This window comes from Gopherus evgoodei, chromosome 12 (assembly GCF_007399415.2).
Source record: "Gopherus evgoodei ecotype Sinaloan lineage chromosome 12, rGopEvg1_v1.p, whole genome shotgun sequence".
NCBI classification, from domain to species: domain Eukaryota; kingdom Metazoa; phylum Chordata; order Testudines; family Testudinidae; genus Gopherus; species Gopherus evgoodei.
In genome coordinates this window covers 25,594,105-25,620,494 of record NC_044333.1, presented here as the reverse complement: position 1 = coordinate 25,620,494, position 26,390 = coordinate 25,594,105, and the positions used below count along the sequence as shown (strand labels likewise).

Here is a 26,390-nt window from a genome sequence, read left to right as displayed (position 1 = left end):
GTATTCCCTTTCCTCCCATAATTTGTTCGTGTTTGTCTTTCATGTTATAAGTTTTCCTGAGAAGACACCTGTCTATGCATTTGTATGGTGGATGCAGTTGTGATTGGACTCTTTGGTTGCTACTGCAAAACTAATAATCCTTGTGGCTAAAAGGTTACTTTTGAAAAATCTAGTTTTATGTAACCATTTAAAAACACAGTTTAGGCCAGATCTATATACTTGTGCCAGTATCGTAATGTCACACGTGATGTGTGTCTGACGTTTTTATACTGTCAGTGCCCTACTGTAGACACAGTTTTACTGGCAAAAAAGTACTTTTGACAATATAGCTTATTTCATATGGGGGGAATGGTATAAGCTGTTGCCACAGAAGCACATTTTTTGCCGGTATAAACTGTATCTATACATACATAGATACATGAGGAGGGTTTGTTGGAATAGCTATATCAGCAAATATTTTCTATTGTAGACCTGGCCTTAAATGCTGACAAAGCATTGTTTATAAAATGTACTTGATATGTCAGCTGGTATCAGATAAAGGAGAGATGAAAAAATATTAATAATCTTGTTAACATTCCAATATTCATTAACAGAGCTACCACGAAACTTGGCTAGTTAGATACTCTTCTGTTAGTGTGCATGCATAGTTCTTAGTAACATTGGAATTATGTGCCTATAGATCTTAGTTTTCAGCAAGCTCTGATAAATAATAATTTAAGCTTTCAGAATATTCAGTCTTTAGTACAGTTACTTGTCTCTAATCAACAGACCCTATTTTGTTAGGTTAGATTACTGAATCTATTTATTAAAAGTTGATCTTTTAAGGTGTAACATAGCAGCGGCAATATCTTGTGTAACTTAAGTTTTCCCCCAGTAGAAGCCACAACTGGAGTCAGAAATGAAGGCTTAAAAGCAACATGAGGACAGATCATGCCTTCCTTGATCTGTTTGTGGTTCGCCTCCATGATACTATCAGTGCCCCTCCACCAGCCAGGTCTGATGAAGCCCTCTCTTTGTCGGACCAAGATTGCACTTTTGGGAGGGATAGAGGCTGGATGGACTGGGAGAAGTGGGTGGGGATGGGGGGGAATATTCACACTTTGACCTTTCAGAACTTAAACTCTGGTTGTATTGCCTTTTCTGTCTAGTCCCTGCCATGGTCACAGGGAGCTGCATCAGTAAGGGGTGTCCTTATAATGGTGCCAATGGAGCAGCTGAGCCAGAGTGTGGGAAGGAAGCCTCTCTGGGAGGAGGTGTCACTGGGGTTATAATGGATGGGGGTATAGGGCCTCCTTCCTGATCCCTTGGGCTACCTACAGATTCTCTTGGGATTGACTATTGTGGGGGATGGATTTTCTGCAAGTGGGAAAACTTCTCCCCACCCCGACAGGACAAGAGATTATCCTTGCTGGGGGTATCCTTGCAGAGATTTCCGCCTAAGGAGACCCCTGATAATTCTATTTAAATTAATTTTTCTTTCCACTGACATTGTGACATTTCTTACTATAACTTTTTGTCCCAATATGTTTTGATATGGGGCTAAGATTACATATAATTGTTTGAATTGTTCATACTAGATGTTTAAATTAGCACACCAAATGATCAAAGACTTTTCTTTGAAAAGATCAAAAGTACAAAAACAAAACTCAATAGCTACTGCTGTCCCACAGGTATAAATCTTAAACAGGCCATGTTAGGCTCTCATTTACAATTAGGCAATCTTGTTATTTTGCACAAATATACTAACAGAAACTTAAAAGCAATTATGTCAACCAACCAAAAGAAGAATTGAGCGTATTCTCTTACGACCTTGTTGACTTTGATAGACTAACAGGGATAAAAAAAGTATAAATTTGGTTTTGGTACTAAAGTTAGCTCTGTGAATATGCAGAGGGAACAGATCTGTTGAGTAAGATAATACCACTTACCGGTAATCACTTTTCAGAGTATAACCATCCTATCAGATGTGTTTCTGTAGATAAAGCCTTGTTATATACTCATTTGCCATACATGTGTTAACTGCTTTTATTATTGTGATGTTAGTAAGATTTTTGCCAAACTGTTATTGCTTTCAGATGCAGCTAACTGCTACTTCTGTAAATTAATATAGGTAGTTATCTTGATATTTTGTAATATTGACTATTATATTTGCAGAGTTCTTCAGAGGGCAAACAAACTATTTTCAAGAATGCTGATTTTTAACTCTGGAGTATATATTTAGTCTCTCTTAAACAAACCTACCCCAAGACATTAGCAGTTATATAAGTGACATTTTAATGATTGCTGTATGTCTTTCCATACCCAGTACTTTATTCACCTTAAGCTAGAGAAGTTATGCATGCTGCTTAGATATGTCAGCTGAATTCCATGTATGCTTTTGTAAACAAACAGCTGTTCTAATAAGTACTGTACTTTCAAATCCTTCATATTCTTTATGGGGTTCTGTGCTAATTATGGAAAGTGAGAATTATTTTTCAAAAGTGGGACTTTAGTTTTTTATAACGCTCACTGTTTTGTTGTGAAATAAATATTGTTTTCCTGCTTCTCTGAAAATTGCAATGGTCTCTAAACAAATCAGTCATTATCTTTTTAATATTAACAATGTTTAGCTTGTTTTTAATCTCAAAGTAAGTTAAATTAAAATTATAAAGGACATGTAAACAAAGTCCACCCAAAAAAGAAAACGTACTAAATTCCTAAAAACACAATATATGTATTAGAATTATGGAAATATAGAAATAAATGTAAAAGAATCCCCCAACACTCATAACTCAGTGTATGTAACTTCATATTTATATTGTTTAAAGTTGACTTTCGGTGCAACTTCGTGCACATACTGTGTGGACATAGGATAACAAATTAATGCCACGGTGTAAAATAGGAAACAGTATTACTGAAGCTATTAATAGAGGGTACTACTTATTGAAGTCTCAAAGATTTAATCTATTACACTTCTGGGAATTCTGGAATGAAGCTCACTGGAAAAGAGTCTTGCCAAAGAAGGTTGAGGGAGCCTCTTGTTCTTCAACATTTATCTTTTATTCTCTTTTGTTTGTTATACCGTTAATTATGTTTGTAGGAATTTGAGCATCTCTAGCAAGGATATTTTAGTTATCTGCAGGAAAGCAAGAAGAGGGATCAGATGAGCCCAAAGCATTGGGGTTTTTTGTGAGAGAGGGATTACGGTCTTGCAAAATAGTAATACATTGGTTGTGCACTTCTCGTTTTTGTTTTCTTCTTAAATAGTTAGAATCTGGGCTCAAAATTTGATTTAAACATTATAAATTAATGTGCAATGTCCTCCATAGTACTGGAGTGACCTTTATATGGGTTTAAATAATACTTGCTTCTTAAAATCTGGACTGCTTGTGACACTTTCTTTTTAAATCCTAGTTCTTAATGAAGAGAGCAGCGCTATGTTGAGGAGGAGCAAGAAGCTTTTTTGTAATGAAAAATGAGGAATGCTTGTGAGGTATGCATACTACTATTTTAAGGAGTTTAATCTCTGAAATCTCAGGCTTCTATGTCACCCAATAGTACCTTCATCAGCTGTTGAAGTCCATTTTAGATACTTCATTAACATAATAAAACTAGCAGATTATGTCCTGAATGTGAGGACAGCAATAAAACACTGTATTGATTATTCTAAAATATGGTCTATCATAAAAACTTAGTTCAAATAATTGTTTGAAATCTTAGCTAACCAAATTACAGAGTAGCCTGTCAATTACTGCTGTTTATGACCTTGCCAGTTGCAGTAATTTTATATCATGAGTTTGAGGTGCCTGGGGAAATGGTAGTGTTTGCTGCTTTTATATCAAAATCAGCTCATATTTGCACTGGACTGCTTTGGTTTATTTAAATATTGTCATGACTATGAATCAGTACAGTCATCCTTACAATGACAGAATTTCCTACTGACTTCAGGGACCAAAGCCGATAAATGTAATGTTCAAAGGTAATATGTCAAAATACACTTCTCATTAGTTTTAATTTTTCACTATTATGTCTTTCTGCTAATTCCATAATTTTCAACATAAGAGGTGAAGGGCCTAATCACCATGTCCGTCTCTTTCCTACATAGAACATGGCTTGCTTTCCTGGGCAAAGCTCCAAGAGTTCACTGGTGAATCTATTGCTATTCAAATAGAGTAAGCCTATAAACCATTTGGAAAGTCTGCTTGTCAAAACACAAGAGTTGTGGCATGGAGACATGAATTTCTATATTAGCTTGACAAGAAAAAGCTCATGTTTCACAACTGTCATGAGGCCTTTGGCCAATGTATGTGCCGAGGTCAGCATTGTTCTGATATGATGTTTTCCTCTTTTTATTTTTAGAACTCAAAAGAATACATGCTATTTCAGAGTACAGAACTCTTATTTAGATAACCATAAGAAATATCTCTTGGAAGCAGGAGGGCCTGGATGCTGGATTTTTCGTTTTTCTTTTAAAAAAAGAAAAAAAAAAGAGGGGAAATAGTGGGGCGGTGATAATATCACAGTAAGCAGACCCTATAAACTGTGTTACAAGGAATGAGAATTCTGGATCGAGTTTAGTATTTTCCTGGTACATTAGTGTTGTTTACTTTTGTTTAATATCCAAAAGTAGAGTGAATAATTTATACATGGAAATATTTGGCAGCTATAGCTATTTCATTTGTACATACACACATCAGAAATAACACTGTTTAAAGAAAAATCATATTTGTAATTTTTCACTGGGATGCTATGCAGTCTAAAGAGAATGTGGAAGATACAATTTTAAGCAGCATTACAATGAAATCACAGAAGTAGTATGTATTTGGGAAAAAAATTATGTGGATATTGAGTTGCACTTATATGTTGAGACAGATTCTTCTCTGCTGCTCTTATTGTTGCAAACATCTAAGAAGGGCATTCCTCTTACTAGTCTTGTAGTTAACTTTAATATTCAAGGCTTGCTGTGCCATCTATCTCCCATACTTGTAGTGTTCATACGTATTACATAAAATATCTCTCCAGCCACTCACTGAAGAATTTTAAATGGCTAACTGAATGAAGATAATTTATATTCAGTTCATTGTTTCAATGTATTAATGACTAGAGTCTTGTCTATTAATCCTTCTGTGTAATAGAAATAAGAGCTAAAAGGTATAACAAAACCGAACTCATTAAAGGAGAGCCTGACTTCTAAAGGTCATGTCTATTATAAAACATGCCATGGGAATGCACTAACTAAAATCAGTCTATCTAAAAATATGGCTTAGAGATTTAGCAACCGTTTCAATAGAAGTGCTCACTTAGGTGTGTATAATCACATAAAAATAATGTAAACTATGTAAATAACTATTTAATCTATATTTATGAAAATTAATTTCTGTGCTTTTTAGAAAAGTCCCACTTAAATATATTAAAAAGTGTTTTTTATTTATAAGGGGGGGGTCGCACTCAGAGGTTTGCTATGTGAAAGAAAAAGTTTGAGCCACTGTTTGAGAGCCACTGACCTAAATAGTAAACCTGTTAAAGTGCTTTCTTTGACCTCAGATACTCTACCATGATTCCCAGTGTTCAGTATTGGAACTTTCTGCTTTGATGTATATCACAAAGTAAGGCTACACTGTCTCACTATCCATATAATCACTTTCCACAAATTAATAACACTAAATTGATTCCATAGAAACTTTGGTATCAGATTCTTATGCATTAAGTCACTTTCCCTGCATAATATTATCTTAACCCAGATTCTCCGCTCTATACGAGTTTGTGTCAAAGAGTAAAATGATGATGAATTAAATTTCTGTGGAGCAGCATCAGGTTTGCATGTAATCTGTACAGCTTTCTAAATATCCTTAAATAAGTCATCTTTGTTCAGTAAATACAGTTTTCCTCATAGGAAGTGATCCTATCCTAAGGCTTTTCATATAATGAAGTGATTGAGGCATCTCCAGAGTGTGTTGGAATACTTCTAAGGACCAACTACTGTGACTCTTACTCCTGTAGAAGAGCAATTCACTCTATAAGTAATCCCATTAAATCATTTTCTTAAAATGGGACTAGTTGTAGAGTATCGTGTTTGAGCATGGTTATCAAAAACTAGCCTTTCATAAAGTCAGCGCAGCAGTCAGAAATCATAAGTAGCTTTGCAGAACTTTTGTTTGCTTAGACTAAGGGCTTGTCTACATTTCCCCGTAGAGCAGACTATGGGGTATGAACTGCAGCACACACTGAAGTATTGTGCTGTAACTGTAGACCTTGCTAGCACAAACTAAAAGGTTCATAGTTTGTTATAGGATTACATTAATGTGAACTAGTTACCCTTTAGTTTGTGCTAGCAAGGTCTACACGGGGCAGTTACAACAGTACATCAGTGTGTGCTGCAGTTCATACCCCCGTGGTCTGCTGCATGGCCATGATGACAAACCTTTAGTTCCAGCGCTGCTAAGGCTCAGGGTACCTAGAGTCTAAGTAACCACTTTCTCACATTTTTCTATGATTAAGGCAACGGGACTGACTCCTTACAATAGTACTTGAATTTGGTTATTTGACCCACAACGCTCTCCTTTTCTTGCCTTTCATTTCCTGAAGCCTATGCATGAAATATAGGGTTTCATAATTAAAAGAATGAGAGAAAAAGTTGAGGCTTTGGTATTATTTGCTCCGGTCATATTTTGATCTTAGAAGGGACAAACAATCCTGGACCTTCCTGTTTCCTGGACTGGAGAAATTCAGTATTAGTCAGAGAAGAGAGGATGGAGAACAATCTAGCATCAGATAGACTCTCTTATCATGGGTGCTTTAACAATTTGTATAGTGGGAGTGCTGAGAGCCATTGACCCAAACTGTAAAACCCTGTATGTGATGGAAACCACTTCAAGCCAGAGGGTACGGCAGCATCCCCAGCACACCTAGTTTCAGCACCTATGACTCTTATTGTGGGTTCACTAGTTTCCACAATTTGCTGCCTGTGGGACTGGGTTTAAATGGAAATTGTTTTGAAAGAAAGTGGTTTGGTGACTCTGGTACAGGAGGGGGGCTCTCTGCCATCTTTTCAGTTAGAAAATAGTGTGATTTTGGGGTGGAAACGTTCAATGACAAGTGGAATAAGCTGATCAGGTATACTTAATTTCTTTATTAAATTTGTAAGTTAGTATTTTGCAGTTGGTGGTTCTGTCATGCTATAGCCAAAACTGGATGCATACTTATGGTTCAACCCTGCTAAAGCAGTTATGTTTAGACTGTTGTTAAGGGAGTCCATGGATTCCATGACTTTTCTGTGTTAAATTAATTGAATTGGACATTTTGGGGATTTTTGTGGTTTGATGTGATAGTAAACAATTGAACAACCTATCTTGAGAGCAGTAAAGTTAAACCATTAACTTCATGAGAGTTTAGCAGAGAGTAGGAGCCACATGAAAGCACCTAAATACCATGATGATGGGTGCCAAATGAATGTTTGTAGTAGTATTAAAACTTTATGAATTTTCTTCTTCTGAAGCATCAGCAGAGTTAGGCCAATAGTCTGTCTTTCTTAGGATCAGAGGGATAGCCGTATTAGTCTGTATCCACAAAAACAACGAGGAGTCCGGTGGTGCCTTAAAGACTAAGAGATCTGTTAGTCTTTAAGGTGCCACCGGACTCCTCATTGTTTCTTTTTAGAGCAGCTCTGCCATTCTTAGTTGTGAACAATTACCACAGCAAATACACTGTTTTTATTGGCAAAAAGTGTTTTGTTGAAAACATTTTAAAAATAAGGATTATTTTTCCTTCTCTTCCTTCAGCCATTAATGGAGGATGTACAATTACTAGTGCTTCATCAGGGACCTATCTCTTCAGTTTAAGTATAATGGATTAATTGATCTTTTATGTATGGAAAAACTGTAATAAATTAGTCATGAATACTAATGCCTTCCAGATTACTTTGTAATCTGTTGTTTCATACAAGCAGTTATTTTAAGCAAAATAAATATGAAAGAAGTAACTCAAGTTCTAGATGCATGTGTCATACGTATCACAGATAACAGGAGGTGGTATGTTTTAAGATGCGTTGATAAGGGCACTAGGTACTTACTTTTGCTCATATTGCCAGATTAAACAAAGTATCTGTAAAGTGCTGCCTCTAAAGCTATCATGGTATGTTAGCTTGAAAGTACTGCAGTATTTCAGAAGCTAACTGCTGAACAAACTACTCAGTAATGGCTTTCAATGGACTAGATTAATTCTCAAGTTATGGAGAAGACTCCTACAAAGTGTTTGGTCTTCCTCCATCCTCCCCCACTAAAATCCTGAAGCTTCTATTGATAGCAGCTTTTCAGGGCAGCGTTTTGTCTCTACCTGTTTTTGTAAGATATCTGTTACCGCTGATCAATATTATAAAACAAATATCAGATAGCCAAAGTAAAATCATTAGCACAAAGGAGTTAATATTGGCTTGTTTTGGGAAGGTCACTTTAGAGATCCAACAAAGCTATTCCATCACCCAAGAACATTTAAACCCAGCCATATTTTAGCAATAGTGATACTATGGCTTTGTCTGAACTAACCTTTTCCCCTTAATTTTCTATCACTGGCGAAGTTCTGTGAGGTGGAAGTCATGGTTGGAGAGCTAGCATAGTAAATTCACTAAAACCCACTTGTAGTTGCTAGACCTTCATTTTTATATCTGTTGATATAAATTTGAAATATTTACAAATAAACTTGCTTACTAGTTACAGGTCTGATTACATTTGTCTTTTACTCTGTTAAGGTGAACAACTTATTTTACTACTTGAATCAAAATTACTACTTGTTAAAAAGTATCTTGCACCAGCCAAAAACTAGGCAAGGAAATTACTAGTAGTTTATCTTAACAAAAGGTAAAATTGCTTTCAAGATAGTTAAATTAGAAAAGGTGTGTAAAACAAAATGTACTTCTCTTTTATGTTAAATATTTATTATATAGATAACTAATGTTTGAGAAGGACATAAATAGCTCTATACTGTAACTTTTTACAGAGGTTACCAGGTTTACAGTCAATAGGTTGGTTATTACTATGCTTATGACAGTTATCTTCAAGAATCTGTCTTTTAGAACTTGTGTAGCCTGCATATGTTGTTCGAGTTTTTGCTCATGTCGATTCCATTCTAGGTGTGTGCACGCCTGCATGCACAGTCGTCAGTGATTTTTGCCTTAGCGGTATCCATAGGATCAGCTGTGGCACCTCTTGAGTGCCGTGCTCATGTGTCAGTATATTAGGTGCCGCCAGCCCTATGCCCTCTCAGTTCCTTCCTGCTTGTGGCAGTTGGTCAGAGCGCTTCTTTCCCTTGCCTAGCAAGTGGTTAGTGGTTTCTCCTTTGATTCCTGTTTTAGTGTTTTGTAAATATTTTTGTTGACAGTAGTTAGCTTAGTGAAGTAGTTGTTAAGCATTGTAGTTAGTAAGGGTATGTCTACACTTACCGGCGATCAATCCACTGGGGGTCGATTTAGCAGGTCTAGTGATCACTCTCCTATTGACTCTAGTCCTCCACTGGAACGAGAAGTGTAAGGTAAGTCAATGGGAGACTTTCTCCCATCAACCCAGTGCGGTGTAGATGCCGCAATAAGGCGACCTAAGCTACGTTGACTCGCATAGCTGAGTTTCGTAACTTAGGTCGACTTAGCCCCGTAGTGTAGACCAGGCCTTAGTTAAGGTCCCTGTGGGGACTTTGCCCCAGGTGGGGCATGCCCTGGTCCCCAGGTTTTAAGCCCTGTGCTGACTGTAATAGGCCTATGCCTGTTAATGACCCCCATAGCAGCTGCCTGAAGTGCTTGGGGAATCGCATGTAAAATAAATGTGTCGTACCTATGAGAACTTTCGTCCCAAGACTCAGAAGGAACACGACATCCATTTGAGGGCCCTCCTCATGGTGGTGGCTCTCCAGCCGGCTTTGGAGCTGTCCTGGCCAGACTCGACTCCCAGTACTTCTACCTCATTGTGCAGTGCATCCCCAGCACCGGGTTATACCTGGCACTGCTCCCCTTCACCGATGCCTAAGAAGAAATTGAAGAAGCATGACTTGGCACCGAGCAAGAAAAAACAAGGGGCGTTGGATAAAGGACCCTGTTCGGACTGCCCACCCGCCCCGGAACCATTGGAGGTGCCTCCCCATTGGGCTTTCTAACCTCCTGAGGGGTCCGCCACCAACTCCAGTAAGTGGTACAGGTCCTAGACTCTTGGCAGAGCCGCTGCGTTCCCAGGTCCTCCTGGTGTCCAGAGAGCAAAGCCTAATCTCCTAGCGCAGCTGTCACTGCATCTTGCCATGACCCTAGCAAAGGCTCCCTACAAGGGAAAGCCAGCCGTAACAGCCTCCCAGAGGGCAAGCGATTGCCCCTGGTCTCTGGAGCCGAGGCAGCGCTCTCAATCACGGCACCTCAGATATCTGCGTCAATCCAGGTTATTGGTTCGTGGCTTCGGATTGTCAGAACCGTGCTCCTGGTCTCCACCCTGTTGACGAGGTTCACCCAGACGGAGATATCTGTCACCTTATGGCTGGTACTGGTTATCCTCCCACCAACTGTCTTGACGATATAGGTCGCTGACACCTAGACCGTGGTAATGTTCCCCAACAAGGTCCCAATCCCCTTGCTCCCGGCACTGATCTGCTTATTCAAGACATGGTTCACCTACAGCGATGGTTAGCCACCAGACTCAGGCATCGATGGCCTCACTGTGGTCATTGGAAGGGGATTCCTCTGGCACGGAAAGGAAAGTTCAGCCGCTCACCAAGGTAGAACGGCATGAGTTGGCACCTGAGTCTGTGTCCACCTCCACGATGTCATCTTGGCAGCAGGGTTAGTGACTGGTGCAATGGCCGTACTGGAGTGCCTGGAGCATGCCAATTATGACAGTACCTCCTTTGAACCAATTGTCAGTTGCCATTTCAGAGAAACAACAGGAATGGTGTGAGAAACGCAATTCGACGCCGGGGCGGAGGAGCAAGTGCCCACCACAAAACCTTCCCACATGAGGGATGAAGCCCTGGACCCTCCCCTGGTCGTCCAGTCATCCTCGTCCTCTCCATATGAGGCAGTTGCAGAGCCCTCCCATGCTGGCCCACCAAACGATTTTAAGGCGCTCACCAAGCCCTGCTCCGAAGGGTGGCCACGAACTTAGGCCTATAGGTGGAGGAAATGGCAGAGCAATCGGAAACCTTGTTTAATGTGCTCTCCACATCAACCCCTGCATGTGCCATGCTCCTCGTGCACGATGGGGTCCTAAAGATTGCCAAAGTACTCTGGCAAACTCCATCCTGAACCATGCCCACCTCCAAGAGGGCTGAAAAGAAATATTTTGTCACAGCCAAGGGGTTTGTACACCTATATTTGTACACCTATCCTCCCTCGGGGTTGTTGGTTGTTTCTGAGGCCAACAAGAAAGACGGGCAATCCAGTTCTACTCCCAAAAATAGAGGCCAAGAGGCCGGACCTATTTGGAAGGAAAATGTATTCCACAGCCAGCCTTCAGTTCAGGGTCGCAAACAACCAAGCACTTTTCGAGAGAGAGAACTTTAACTTATGGGATTCCTTCCATAAATTCAAGGACTCCCTGCTCCAGGACTCAGCCCAAGAATTCGGGGTCCTTGTTGAGGAGGGTACTACAGCAGCACACTGCTCCCTTTTAAATGGCGTGGGATGCAGCTAATTCGGCGCCCAGGGTGGTCGCTTCAGTAGTGGTCATGAGGCGCAATTCTTGGCTTCAGACCATGGGCCTATCCCATCAGATACAGTCCTCAATCCAGGATCTCCTGTTTGATGGGATTGAACGCTTATCCCTTTCATTGATTAAGGTCCACTTGGCTGTTATATCAGCCTTTCACCCTCTAGTCTAGAGCAGGTCAGTCTTCGATCATGGTCCAGTTCCTAAAAAGTCTGGAGGTCTGTTCCCATGTGTGGGACTCCGTCCCTTCTTGGGACCTGAATCTAGTGCCGGGACGGGGACCCTGTTTGAGCCATTGGCTTCCTGTTCCCTTCTTCTACTCTCCGGTAGTCATTCCTGATAGCCATAACATCTGCTTGTAGGGTCTCTGAGATTAGAGTGCTTACCTCAGAGCCGCCCTATACGGTGTTTTTCAAGGACAAAGTCCAGCTGCAGTCACACCCAGCTTTTCTGCCCAAGGTTATTTCACAGTTTTACATGAGCTGGGACATGTTCTTGCCAGTCTTCTTTCCAAAGCCTCATGGGTCTGAGGAGAACCATAAATTGCACTCTATTGTTAGGAGAGCACTGGCCTTTTATATCGAAAGTTGATGCAGCTGTTTGTCACAGTAGCAGACAGGATAAAAGGTCATCCAGTGTCCACCTAGAGGATTTCATCGTGGATCACTGCCTGTATCTGGTTTTCCTATGAACAGGCAAAAGTGCCTTCTCCGGTGATTGTAACTGCTCACTCGACTAGGGCGCAAGCCTCATCGGTGGCCTTTCTGGCTCAAGTGCTTATTCAAGATATCTGTAGGCCTGATACCTGGTCATCTCCAGGGCTGATACCTGGTCATCTATCCACATGTGTACATCTCATTATGTGCTTACCCAGCCAAGCCCAAGACAAAGATGGCTTTGGTAGAGCAGTTTTGCAAGCCGCACGACTGTGAACTCCAAGCCCACCTGCAGGGATACTTCTTGTGAGTCACCTAGAATGGAATTGACGTGGAAGCACTCGAAGAAAAAACAGTTACCTATCTTTCATAACTATTGTTCTTCAAGATGTGTTGCTTGTGTCCATTCCATTTCCCGCCCTCCTACCTCTCTGTCTGAGTTGTTATCAAGAAGGAACTGAGAGGGGACTGCCGACCCTACGGATACCGCTAAGGCAAAAATCTCCAACTGTGCACGTGGGTGTGCACACACTTAGCTAGAATGGAATGGACAGGAGCAACACATCTCAAAGAACAACAGTTATGAAAGGTAAGAGGTAATTGTTTTGTTGTTGTTTTTTACCTCTTTTTTATAATTTTTGAATCACATCACTATCCCTGTAGTGAAGCTTTGTGCTGAACTACCTTTGCAGAATGAAATTTGTTACTTATCAGTCAGAAATTCCATTATCTTGTGATCCAAATTGTAATCATAATTCTGTTGGCACTATTAATTCTCAAGTTGAGAGTACTGGAGAAGTTCAGATTGAAAGTAGAGTTGAAATTGCATCAGTGGAAAAATGGAGTTGAAATTTGCCTTTTGAATGCTGATTTCATATTTATTCCATTTCACTTCTGATACATGTTGGTGTTAATGTCCTTGTCAGCACATTATACGAGTGTGCCTATTCAGTAGAGTAGGGGTAATCAATTGTTTTTTGTTGAAGTCCGATTTCTTGTTCAAGGTATAGTCAAGGTCCAGACTCCAGAGAAAATTATTTAAAAAAAACAATAAGTAGTAAATAAAAGATTTCAGGGTCCATTCAAAAGTGTCTAGTGGATTTGGCCTGCGGTCCACCTATTGACTACCCTTGCTGTAGAGCAGGCCTGCACAACATGCGGCCCGCAGAGCCTCACTGAGTGGCCCGCGGGGGGAGTCTAAATCCCCTGCACACGACACTCTGCGGGCAGCCCGCAGCGGCTGGGAACTCAGAGACCTTTAAATCTCAGCAGTGGCTGGGAATCAAAGGGCTCTGGACTGCCCGCAGTGGTGGGGAGCCCAGAGCCCTTTTAAATCCCAGCCGCGGCCGGGAGTCAGAGGGCTCTGGGCTGCCCGCAGAGATTCCCAGCTGCGGCTGGGATTTAAGGGGCTCGGAGCTTCCTGTGGCTTCGGGCACCCCAGAGCCCTTTGAATCCCGGCCACGGCTGCTGATTGCTCCCTCCCCTGCGCCAGCTGCCCCCCAGGGACCCCCACCGCCTATTTAAGCACTGCTGGTCCTTGTCCCCGATACCTCTGTCCCGAGACCCCTGCCCCAACTGCCCCTTGAGACCCCAGCCCCTATCTAAGCTTCCCTTCTCCTTGTCCCCAACTGCCCCCTCCTGAGACCCCCCCAACTTCCCCCCAGGACCCTGCCCCCTACCTGTCCCCAGATAAACCCCTGGAACTCCCATGCCTATCCAACTGCTGCCTGTCCCCTGACTGCCCCCCCCGAACCTCACCCCATCCACCCCCTCCCCCGCTCCCTGTCCCTTGACTCCCCCCTGGGACCCCCTACACCTTCTGCATCCCCAGCCCCCTTACCGTGCCACTCAGACCATCATGTCTGGCTCCGTGCAGCTCCAGACACATTGCTGCCATGCTCCCCCGCAGAGCCCATAGCCAGCCCCCCCATCACCTGCCTTTCAGATTTGAACACCTCAAAATTCAGGAGTGCTCAAGCTCAGTTTGGGCAGCTGTTACTTCATTTCTCCCAAATCAAATATACTGATCCACTGTAACTTGCTGTAGAAAAAGTAGGATAAAATTGAGCAAGAAATGCTTATTAGGACTGGAATTGCTATTTTCAACAGCCATTGCCTTTTTGTTTGTTTAAAAGGAAGATAGTGATATTGCATCGGCAAATTCCCCATAGAAAGAGTGGAACAAAAGAATAATTAAGGCACCTCAACTTTTCCTCATTTATGGAGACAGTCTTATAATATGCATCCAGATATCCTCCAGCCACACAAGCTGAAAATTGTTCCACTTTAGTGCAGCTCTGTAACCATATGGGAACCAGTCCTGTCTGTGTTTTGTGCACATACAAAATTCCTGCTGAATGACCCACCCTGGGAGCGAGTTAGCCCTGGGTCACTGGTGGGGTGGCAGGAGGTGTGTGTGGGTGGGTTGGAGGAGAGCCCAGAACTGGGGCAGCAGGAGGATACAGGGGGGATCCCAGGGCTGGGACGGGGGACAGCCAAATTTTTTTTTGCTTGGGGCAGCAAAAAACCTAGAGCTGGCCCTGCCAGGTTCCCCTAGCCGCTGGACCCCCGGGGCCTTTAATTTGACCCTGACGGCTCCCAGCCACCTCTTCAGCTGGGAGCCCCCCTGGTTGATTTAAAATAAAGTATCACCTCCCCACCCCCAACGTTCCTTTTTGGCCCACAGCTGTTTTGGTGGGGCGGCACTGGGGAAGGAGGGTTTGTTTCCGCAGGGCTGGACGGCCCTGGGGCAGGGTGTTTCTGCGGGGCCGGGAGGTTTCGGTCAGCTGTTTTCTTTGGAGTTATGTAGCCCTCGCCGCTTTACAAGTTGTGCAGGCCTGCTGTAGAGGCTAAACTTGCTCTATAGCTGTGGATTTAATATACATGTTTAACTCAGGATACCATAAAAACAGAAAACCAAAACCCAGGTACACAACAAAAGATCAAAGCCATTTAGTGTAAAAGTTACTATACTGATGTTTCTCTTGAAACCCAAACATTCTTTTTTCTGTAGTTGGAGGCTTTTCCTTTTCATTCTTACTATTTTTGTAAAATAGGCATGGATGTGTGTGTGTTGTTTTTCTTTAAGTTGTTCCCTTAGCTTACATATTTTCTAGGAGCCTGAAACTTCATCTAAAAGAAATAAATAATTTTCAGGGTGTCCATACTAGTTCATTTGGATCCTTGACTACTACTGTTTTCTCACAAAGGAGGGATAGCCAAAAGTCTAAAAAACAAATCAAGAAAACCCTATTCCTCCTCCCCAACTAGGCACCCCCCTACTATCTGACCAGGAAACTGACTTTTCCATTTGTCTGAAGCTTTGCTACATTTTATCATCTCTTGGTTATTTCCAAGGTGTTGTACATGTGGCTACACTTGAAGACCACTCACATGTAAACAAAAATATCTAATAAATTCTGTTTTTTCTTTGTGATTGCACGTGTCCATTTCATTTCATGTAGGTGCATGCCCAATGCTCTGTTGTCAGAGATTTTTCCCTCGGCAGCACCTGTCAAGGTGCTGTTTATGCCCTCTGCTGCCTCATGCTGCTGTGCAATGGTATGAAGGGCAGAGCTGCTCCCAAATCCACCCTCAGTTCCTTCTTAGTGTCCGTGACGGTTGCTGGAACATTCCGTCTTGCTACCACTAGTTTCCCTTGTTCTACATTTACATATAGTATATGTCCTCGTTAATAGTTTTAGTGTTAGATTAGCTATGTAGTAGATTTCCTTTACTGAGGTACTTTTTTGTACTGTTCAGCTCCCACCATTTGGATACTGGAACCCGATGCTGGGGTATTCCTTTGTTCCGAGGCTTCAAGCCCTATGATGCGTGCAAGAAGCTGATGCTGGGTAGTGATTCACACTCCAGGTACTTGAAGTGCCTAGGAGAGGCTCATGTCAGAGACAGGTGCCAAATCTGCAGGGACTTTAGGACCAGAACTAAAAAGGACAGGGAAGTCAGACTAAAATACCTTCTGATGGAGGCAGCCCTGGGCTCACACTCTGAGCCTCCCTATTTGGGATGTGTCCCGAGCTTTGGTTAGGAACACTCCTGTTTTGACAGACTCTCAGTGCCAGTCTCCTTCTCTGGTATGGAGGAAAAGGCTCCAAAAGACTGTTGAAGGATTCAGTATCTGGGAGATTGAGGTCCCTAGCACTACAGTTGAGAAAATATGCTGCAATGAGATTAGAGTGCACTCAATTCCATGTCAGTCAGGTTTTTGAAGGGTCTGGACCAGTGATATACCCAAGTAAAGGCTCCTCTTTCCCCCTTGGGACTTGAACTTCATATTGGGAAAGCTAGTGGATCATCCCTTTGAGCTGTTAGCTATGTGTTCATTACTTCATCTCTCAGACAAGGTAGACTTTTTGGTAGTGTTCATCTTGGCCAGGAGAGAGGATGAATTACGTGCTCAAATCTCTGGACCTCTGTGTATAGTCTTCTGCAAGGACAAGTATACCTATGACATCTGAAGTTTGTGACCAAACTGATGTTTCACTTCTACAACAGTCAGGCAATATATGTATTCGCTTTCTTCCCAAACCCTAATTCTCATAAGGATGAAGAAAGACTCTGCACATTATGTGTTAAGAGAGGGTTAGTATATTACTTGGACAGGGTTAAACCATTCAATTTGTCTGCAATTGCCACAAACAATTGCAAAGACAATTTAAAGGAACTTTTGGTCTCCTCAAAGAATCTCTTGATGGCTCTCTTCTTCCATTGGCTATTTCATAGAACCACCGTATAAAAGTTCTCTGAACAGGGAGCTAGCATGTTCAACTGGATCTCACACAGACTGCTGCCTTTCTAGTCCAGGTGTGTATTTTGGATGTTTGTAGAATTGCAACTTGGTCTTCAGTACATACCTTTCCTCCCATTATGCCATTTCTCAGCAATCTAGAGAAGATACCAGATTTAGACAGGTAGTCCTTTGATCATTATTGAGGTAGATTCCAATCCCACCTCCAGATCGAACTGCTTGTGAGTTATCTGAAGTAGAATGGACATGTGCAATCATTCAAAGAAGAAATGGTTACTAACCTATTCCATAACTGTTGTTCTTAAATATATGTTTCCAGAGTCTGTCCAGTAAAAAGGAACTGAGGGAGTTAGAAGTGGCTCTGCCATTTTAGTAGTACGTGGCCGCAGAGGGTGGCATGCACTGCCCCAACAGGTACAGCTGATGGAAAAAGCTTCAACAGGAGTGCACTGGGTGTGCACACACTTGTACACGTCCATTCCACTTCACATCTTGAAGAACAACAGTTACGGAATGGGTTAGTAATAGTTTCTTCTCGTGTTGAACTTATTACACTTGTGTTGTAGAGATCCTAGATTTTCCTGGCAAGCAACTTGTTTTTAATCGGAGTTCTAGATGTTGATCTAGAAAGCCTTAAGGTTTGGATCCTGGCTGCTACCTATTTTAGGTCTGATCCAAAAACTTTTCCTTCCCCCTCTGCCTTCCCACCCACTCATATTAATAATTCAGGCAGCTGAGATGCAGTTTCATAAGTTTCCTGATTTTGAGTTCTGGGGATGGAGGAGCAGGGGTTGGTGTGCAGATTTTAGTTTTTCATTATTGTCAAGTCTGAATAACTCCACTGCCGTCAGTGGGATGATTTTGGGTTCACACAGGCTTTATATTGCGGAATTTGGCCGGTTGTATGCTCTTTGGGAGGCCCTTGACTCTGCCAGTTTGCTGACCTTCAGGCCTTGCAACTGACTTTGTTTGTTCAGGCTTTTCCTGTAGTCTGACTGGGCCCAGGGTGTGTGTGTGTGTGTGTGTGTGTGTGTGTGTTTTTTTTTCCCTCTTCTTTTTGGCTTAGAGTTCTCTTTTGAGGAATTAGCTGAATGAACTTAGTTACATTCATATTTGACTTTTTAAACTATGATGAATGTACCTAGAAACTGATGGGCACATGTCTTACAAATCTAAAATAAATAACCCCTCCCCCCCCACCCTAGTACACCATTTGAAAATATGATGGTCTTTTTAAGAGACTTACAGAAAAATGTGCCTGAGTTGCCAGACTCTGATATCATATCTCATTCTTATGTATGAGTTATGACCATAACTCCCCACACACTGAGAGGATAATAGACCCCATTGAGAATACCATCACATCAGTTTCAGGACACTAGTCAGAGGCCTTTTTTTTTTTTTTTTTAAAGTCACTTTAATGATCCACAGATTTCACCAGAGTTGTCTACAAACGTCTTACTTGGATACTAAATGAAAGTGACTGAAAGGAAATCTATTTTAGGCAGTCAGTATCCATTCTGAGCCTTATTTATTTTTCAACTCATAGATTCCCATATCTGTAAATCTATTTTTTATGTTAATAGTACATGGACAAAGTAATTTTATTATAAAAACATACATCAAGGAATTCAACTTCGATTTGCAGTTTAATAGATTTTTCTGGGACTAACTTCCTCCGGCTCATTTTTATGAATATCACCATTGTCTCCAAAGTGTGGTACAAACTGCATATTTACATTTTTGACTGTCAATATGCTGTTCTTGCATAATTTTAATGAAATCCTTTGAGTTCTCTCTAAAATGGCAGGAGTTGACTGATATAAAGTGCAAACTGTTGTAATATGGAGCCTACAGATTTTTTAGAGTTACACTGGATTCATGGACTCAAACAGTAGCATGGAAAAAATGAACGAAAACAATGTTATGGACTGAAGAAAAGCTATAGAAAGAGGGAAAAGGCAGAGAGGAAAGATCATTCTCTTTTATTTTGTGCAATATATGTTGCAAATTTCATTGTGATGTGTATAATATATGCATGTAGTATTACACACATACTCAATGTCAAGAGTAAGAGTAAGGTTTGGAGCATTCTTGACATTAAGATTAGACGATCTTAGGGTTCTAAGGAGTTCCAGGTGTCCTAAAGGTCGTCTTACGTTGGTTTTACTTATGGATATTCCCATGATGGCGCTATTTAGAAATTCAATAAGAATGAAAAAGTTATTTTGTGAAACTTGAGTCCCAAATGATAACTAAATTTTCTGCTTGGAAGTAGTTTATTTTCTGAGCATGAGTGTCAGTTCTCCTTCAACAACAAAGTTCTGAAAAGCCAAGTCTACATGTGTCATAGTCAAAGCATTGAACTAGCACATGGGAACGTGACAGTGACGTGATTATTCTGTTATCTTTCTTCAAGCAGGTAGAAATGGTCCAGAAATAAAAATACTTAAAAACCCTAAGATTTTGGCCAAATGTTGTGTTACCATTTTACTCTTCAGAGTAACATAAATATCCACTGTGTGTACAAACTGATAACCCACTCTCTTGTTCTTAGTACATTTGTATGCAATCAGGAAAACTGACATTTTAATCAAGCTTTCCCTGAGGCACTGTAACTTGTCTAGCAAGGAGGAAAAAAAAATGTTGAACTGGAAGACTGAGAGTTAGAAAATAATCCCTGAAAACAACACGTTAATACTTCAGTGTAACACTTGAAACAAAAAGCAGTAATAGTGTGCATATGGAAAAAGCTAGCTAGCATTTTTATAAGTAGCTTCTAAATTATTGCTCAGTATCTCAGTGATAGCCACTACTGGTCATGATTTCTTGAACATACTATCTTTTGGGTGACAACTATACTTATTGATCATTATTTTAATGCCAGGTTATCCTTCCCACGGTACTTGGATCCATTCTTCCTCCTCAGTTAGGAGACACCCTGCTCTCTGTCTGATTGGCAATTAATTGGCAATTAAATCATGTATATCAAACATTTTCAATATTTACATGAATAAATAAAAATCTCTTGAGTATGAAAATAATAGTGGAAACTTAAAATTATAAATGAATGCTAAAATCTATTTTTGCAACTATTTTGAAATATCACAGCTTTTCATATACTAAGTTGAATCAACAGAAAAAGGAACACGTGTTCAAGAATGCAAATGCTCCTCACTAAAGCATCAGAATTTTAAAAAAACATTTTAAAAAATTAAACATGGGATACCATTTATAAATCATAACCACTATTGCTCCCAATAGAGCATCTGCAAGCATATTGCCCTTGCACTATCAATTTGATTATATTTATAGAGAGACAAAAGTATGGTTAATAATTATTAATAGTTTCACTATTATCTGATCAAATTATCGTGCCTGGTATTGTACCCTTTAACAGACCCATGTTTGATGGATTGTCAGAGTAAGCAGTTTCCACAAAAAGTGAGGGCCATCTGCTGATAAAGTTCTGGAAAGTACATTGTAAGGAACTCTGACAGAGCTGCTCAACTGATCTTTACTGCTGGGACAGAGTATAGACTGATAGGTCAAGGGAGTTGTACATCTTAAAGGTTTTATTTTATACTCCAGGGGGAATTTAGCACCAAAAAATTAAAAATTCTGCACTGAATATTTTAAAATTCTGCATATTTTATTTGTCAAAATAACAATATAATCATGAGAGTTTCAATTATTTTGGTAATTTATTTCAGAATACCTGTCAGCAAGTATGTCTATAACAATACATACAACAAAAAGGATCCAGGGAATGTGTTTTTGACAAATAGACATATTAATAAAGAATTTTGGATAATAATTCATTTGAAGTACAATACATAAATGTATTTCCACCCCCCTCAAAGCAGTGCAAAGGCTTGGGAGAGTCAGGGGTAACAGACAACTTAAGGGAGAGGGACGTAATTGCTGGGAAAGAGTGTGAGAATGAACTTAGAGGGTTATTGGGTGTGGGGGAGAGACATATGGAACAGGATTTATTTGCAGGGGAGGGATTGTTAAGGAGCCTCCCCCATGCAGACCCTGGCTGACCCCTAGTCTCTCTGTCAGGCACATCTGCTCCTGTCCCCATGTGTCCCTGCAGCCCCATTCGGCCACCCTCTTCCCCGTTCCCATTTGTCCCTGCGTCCCCTTCCTCCATCCTCATGTGGTCCTGTACCCCTACTCAGCCACTCCTTTCCTGTCCCTATGTGTTCCTGCACTCCCGCCCCCTGTCCTCCTGTGGCCCTGCTTCTCCACTCCCATTCAGCCCCCCGCCCCAGTCGGTTCCCCACTAGCTTTTCTGAACCCCAGTCTGTGGTCCCCCCAGCAGCCCAGTGTGCCCCACGCTGTCCATCCCCCCATACCCTGTGCCTCCTGACCTGGCCCCTCGGGCAGGGCACTGTGAGGAATGCAGCCTTTTCTCTTCCCTATCTTCCCAGGTCTGCTCCTGCCTGGGAGTAGCTGCTCTGTATTCTAATTGCACAGTGGATCCTGGTGGGCAAAAAGCATAACTGCAGCACCTTTCCAGCAGAATGTATTTTCTGCCGAGAAAAAAAAATTCTGTGTGGCACATGAATTCTGCGCTTATGTAGTGGCTCAGAATTCCTCCAGGAGTCAAAATTTTAAATATTAAAAGAAAATGAAGGATCTGTGTATGTTGTTTCTTTTTAGTTGGTTTAGTTTATCTGGTTCTTTGGATCTAATAGGGTCTTCAAATTCCTGCAACAAATTGTGATGTAAACTTTTTTTGGTATATTTACCGCTTGAACAGATTCATTAAAAATGTAGTGTTGGACAACACAGGGTATGTCTGCACTACAGTGTAAGCCTAGCTTTTGAACTCAGGCTCAAGCCTAATTCCCTTCTGTCCAGACACAAATCGTGCTGAATCAGGGTCCCAGGACCCCGCAAGGGTGGAGGGTCTGAGCCTGAGTCAAGTCCCGATCCACGATTCATGGCCTACTGCTTTTCAGTTAGACACCACTGGACTTGTGGTCTGGGAGTCCTCCAGAAGTATCCCACACTCCCACAGGCTGACTTTTTTTGTACTCTGGACAGTCAAGTTTGGTGGACAGTCAAGTTTTCCCATGCTGCATCATGAAGAAAGGGCTAGAGTGGCCACATTTTGGAAGAGCTCTAGAAAGTCTGGGATGGGTTGTTGGACTTGGATCTGCATAATGCAATGTAGATGCTGGAGCCCTGGGTTGGAATCTAGGGTTCAACAGCTCCTAGCTGGAGGTTGTAAATTATTGTAGACACTCAAGCCCTAGGTTAACAAAGCCAGGGTCTGCTATTTTGAGTTCTAACAACACTGGGCGTACGTTGCAGTGTAAACATACTTACAGTGGTTAAAATCTGTAGGGCCCTGTATGTGCTGCAGCTCTCTACTGTTGCTGCTAGTGCTGGAGTTGCACCAGTGTTGAACTGCAAGTCCTACATTTGGCAGTTTAGATAAATCCATTAAGTGTGAGATAACTCATGAGGAAACATGCAATAGTTCTGGTTTTAATTTGATTTTATTAAATTGTTACATTTCTTAAAAAAAAAAAAAATGTAAATGTCCCTCTCCCATTTTGATCAGAGGTACTGTTGACAGCTTACCACAAAATAAATGCACGAGGATACAGTAGGAGTTAAAATCTTAACACAACTTCTCGTTGTTCCATAACCTTTTTAACTTTTTTTTCCTTCCCCGACAGGAAATGACCTAGAGGCCTTACAAATACATTTGTGCATTCTTGCTGCAGACTCTACAATTGAAGGCAAACTCAATCTGGAAGCACCACTTATTAATATTACATTGGAAACAACTACCTCATCATACAGAAGAAAAAGAGAAGGCTTGCAATAATAAACACCCTAATTTTTAATAACTTGTACTTGCAAAGTCTTCAGAAAACAAAACAGATTTTTTTGTTCAGTATTAAGAAGAGAGACTACAAACAAACTGATCTGACAGACTGGATCTGTCAAGACATGGAAGATATTTGATCTGCTGACATTATTAAGGACTTTGTTTTTCAAGGAAAGAGTCTCTGCACTGCTTTTACAATCACTGTTGATCGGTGGTTTTGTTCCACTTTTCCTGGTATTACGAGTTGGAAAGCTCCATTAAGGTATTACTCCTAAAAGAATATTTACGTTTTATGAACTTTAACATCAGATGTCAACAAGTGCTGGCAAGGAAATTATAGGAGTTAGCTTTCTTCCCTTCATAGTGCATCTTATGTACATAGTGGGACTACTAAATGAGAGAGATTTGTTTTGTTTTGTTTTGAGATACTTCAGCTTGCTTTTTGAGTTCACTTTGTAACTGCAGCAGGGCTGCACTGAACACTGAAAATACTAAGTCAGCAAATCTGCTGCCTTTTTCACTGCTGATACAGATTATACAGACGCCTGCCCTTTTGAAATGCCTTTTATGAAGCATATGTACACAGTCCTCCACTGTTACTATACATAACTACATTTCTGAGGAAGGAATTTGACAACAGATTGCTAATCCAAGGAATTTTTGAACAACTACTCACTTATGTATTGCTGTAGTGCACAGGAAAGTAAAATGGACTATAAGCGGCGCTTTTTGCTTGGCGGGTCCAAGCAAAAAGTGCAGCAACACCAGCAGTATCAAATGCCTGAGCTAAGCAGGACCTTGAGCGCACCGTTGGCATCTACTACCCCGTCTTCCCCTTTGGTCTCCTCAGCTGCTGCAGGCAGCTGCAACCACCCTGTGTCCCATACTACTCCAATTGCAGACATCCAGCAGGGAATCTCCAAATATCTGGATGCACTCAATGTGTTTTGCCGTGCAAGCACTTTCCTTACAGACCTTTTCAGCAGTGTATTTAGGAACTCACACTATTCAAAGGCAGCTATGCAACTGAAAGACGTGCAGGAACATGTCATGGAAGCAGCGAGTCGACTCACGGCAGCAATAAAACCAGAAATAGCAAAAATGCTGATGGAGCTGAGTGCTGGAGCTGCAAACTTCAAAGATCAAAAGGAATTCAGCCTACAGGACATTGAGGTAAGTTACCATAGATGATGATGATATTTTGCTTGTGAAGTTCCTTGACCCCTTTTTAATTGCACTTATAATTGTAAGACTGGCCCCACCACCACTGTACCAAAGGTGTACCGCCTTCTGCCTTTTACCTTTCCTGACAATGCTTTCCAAAATAAAAAGGAGGAAATTCATAAACATTTTTATTTAAAAAATTTCAAAGGAGGAAAACATGGTAAAGAGATTTGTAGTGCATAATTTTGTGGTACATTAAATTGCATATTGAATATTTTTTCCTGTGCCAGGTAATCATTTAAAAAAAGAATTGCATTACATGTGTAAGATGTCTATCAACTAGAAACAGTAAACATCTCTTCAGTTACACTAATTTTGAGCTGTATGAGAACCACGTTGAAGTCATTTGTTAAGAAAATATACTACTGTATGCTTTATTTCCCCAGTATCATTGTTCTGTCAGGAGTAACAAATTGTGCTTTATTCATAGAGAAGATGATTTTTGACAAACTGTTCACCTGCATGACTTTGAGTGTGTTTGTATATGAATGATCATTCAGTTACTGAGACGTTGTTAAGAGACATCAGTGACATATAGATATGTTTGTTTATTATTTAGTTTTGAATAATAAAGTTCCCTGTACAAGTCTCTTGGCTTCCTAATATGTAATCAGTAATTCAACAAAAATCCCAGCAGCCTATAAAATAATTCAAATAGGAATTCAGCCAGCCAGCCACCTAGAAAAAAATTGCTTCTTCTCCTTTCATCTCTTTGGGAAGCATACCCATAATCTTCCTCAAAAACAGCATGTAAAAGGTAAAAAGATTTTTAAAATATGCTACAGATCGGAATTCTATCGTTAAATGGAGAAAATCATATGTGATTTAAGAAAATATTTAACTACACAGGGTGACTTATCTTAAAGCATTGTGTATTTCTAAACCAACCATCAGTAAAATGAATCCTATAAAGGAAAAAAATGTGAACTAGTATTTCTAATGACGTACTGTCTCAAGGAGAGACAGCACTGTATAATTTGCATTGTATTTTATTTACTGGTTCTTATTGACATGGGCTGTTGGTAAGCGTGAAAGGATTATTTTTTATAGTTACTTGACTTAAATTATATATACACATTAGTCTGTATTAACTGTAATCTGAATTAATTAAGACACAATTCTGGGCATTGGTATATTTAAAAATATGTATTTAAACTTTTTAGTCTTTGAGAGCTGTCTGTATGTGCTCTGTAGTGTTCTCAGTGGTGGCAGATGACAGAACAAGAAGCAATGGTCTCAAGCTGCAGTGGCGGAGGTCTAGGTTGGATATTAGGAAAAACTATTTTACTAGGAGGGTGGTGAAGCACTGGAATGAGTTACCTAGGAAGGTGGTGGAATCTCTATCCTTAGAGGTTTTTAAGGCCCGGCTTCACAGTGACCTGACTGGGATGATTTAGTTGGGGTTGGTCCTGGTTTGAATAAGAGGTTGAACTAGATGACCTCCTGAGGTCGGTTCCAACCCTAATCTTCTATGAATCTATATTATTGTTAGCATTTATGAACGGCCTGTTGTAGTATTTGGATTCACCAGCTTCGGCTAGAAAGAAAAAATAGTGCTTGTATGATGTTTGTATTACAAAACATGTATGTCATGTTGGTACAAATTCCATACAAAAAGTTATGCTAAATTTGGGTGCACCACAGCCAAAAGTCAGAATTGTCAGTTACGATGTACTGCTCAACTGTATCTCTCCGTCTGCATTGTAACCTAGTTTTAAATGACATGATTGCACAGGATTTTAAAAAATGCAATAAACAAGTGCCTCTCTGATCTTAGGATACAAATTTTGAATTTTATTTTATGCTTGTACTAATTTCATTATAGTCATTGTCTAGGACAGTGGTTCTCAAAATGTGGGTCACGACTCCATTTTAATGGGGTCACCAGGGCTGTGCTAGACTCACTGGCTCCAGACTGAAGCTGAAGCTCAAGCAAGTCCAAGGAAGACATTAGGCTCAGGCTGCGGCTTCAGGGCTGAAGTCCTCGGGCTGTGGCTTCTGCCGTGTGTTTGTGTGTGTGTGAGAGAGATCGTGTAGTAATTTTTGTTGTCAGAAGGTGGTTGTGGTGCAGTGAAGTTTGAGAACCATTGGTCTAGGAGATTTTTAATGACTCGGACGTCAAATAATTTTGTTAGCTACATTGTACTATACACTACCTTTTCAAATAGCCTTCTGTAGGTACAGTTTAGGAGATAAAGCAGTTAACAGTAAAACTAATTGATCTGAGAAATTTGGCGTAT

At 40.8% G+C, this 26,390-nt stretch overlaps 1 protein-coding gene across 2 annotated transcripts in view; it reads left to right on the top strand.

The window, feature by feature from the left end:
- Positions 1-26,390, top strand: part of KIAA0355 (KIAA0355 ortholog) — a 104,168-nt gene that overhangs the window by 21,901 nt on the left and 55,877 nt on the right. Inside the window, exons 2-3 of one of the 2 annotated variants that reach the window (XM_030581491.1) lie at positions 3,394-3,472; positions 22,772-24,099. In XM_030581491.1, coding sequence (XP_030437351.1) covers positions 23,605-24,099 — 495 coding nt within the window. In that variant the 5' untranslated portion in view covers positions 3,394-3,472; positions 22,772-23,604. The remainder of the gene's footprint in view (positions 1-3,393; positions 3,473-22,771; positions 24,100-26,390) is intronic. The other variant, XM_030581492.1, reaches the window with a different exon arrangement.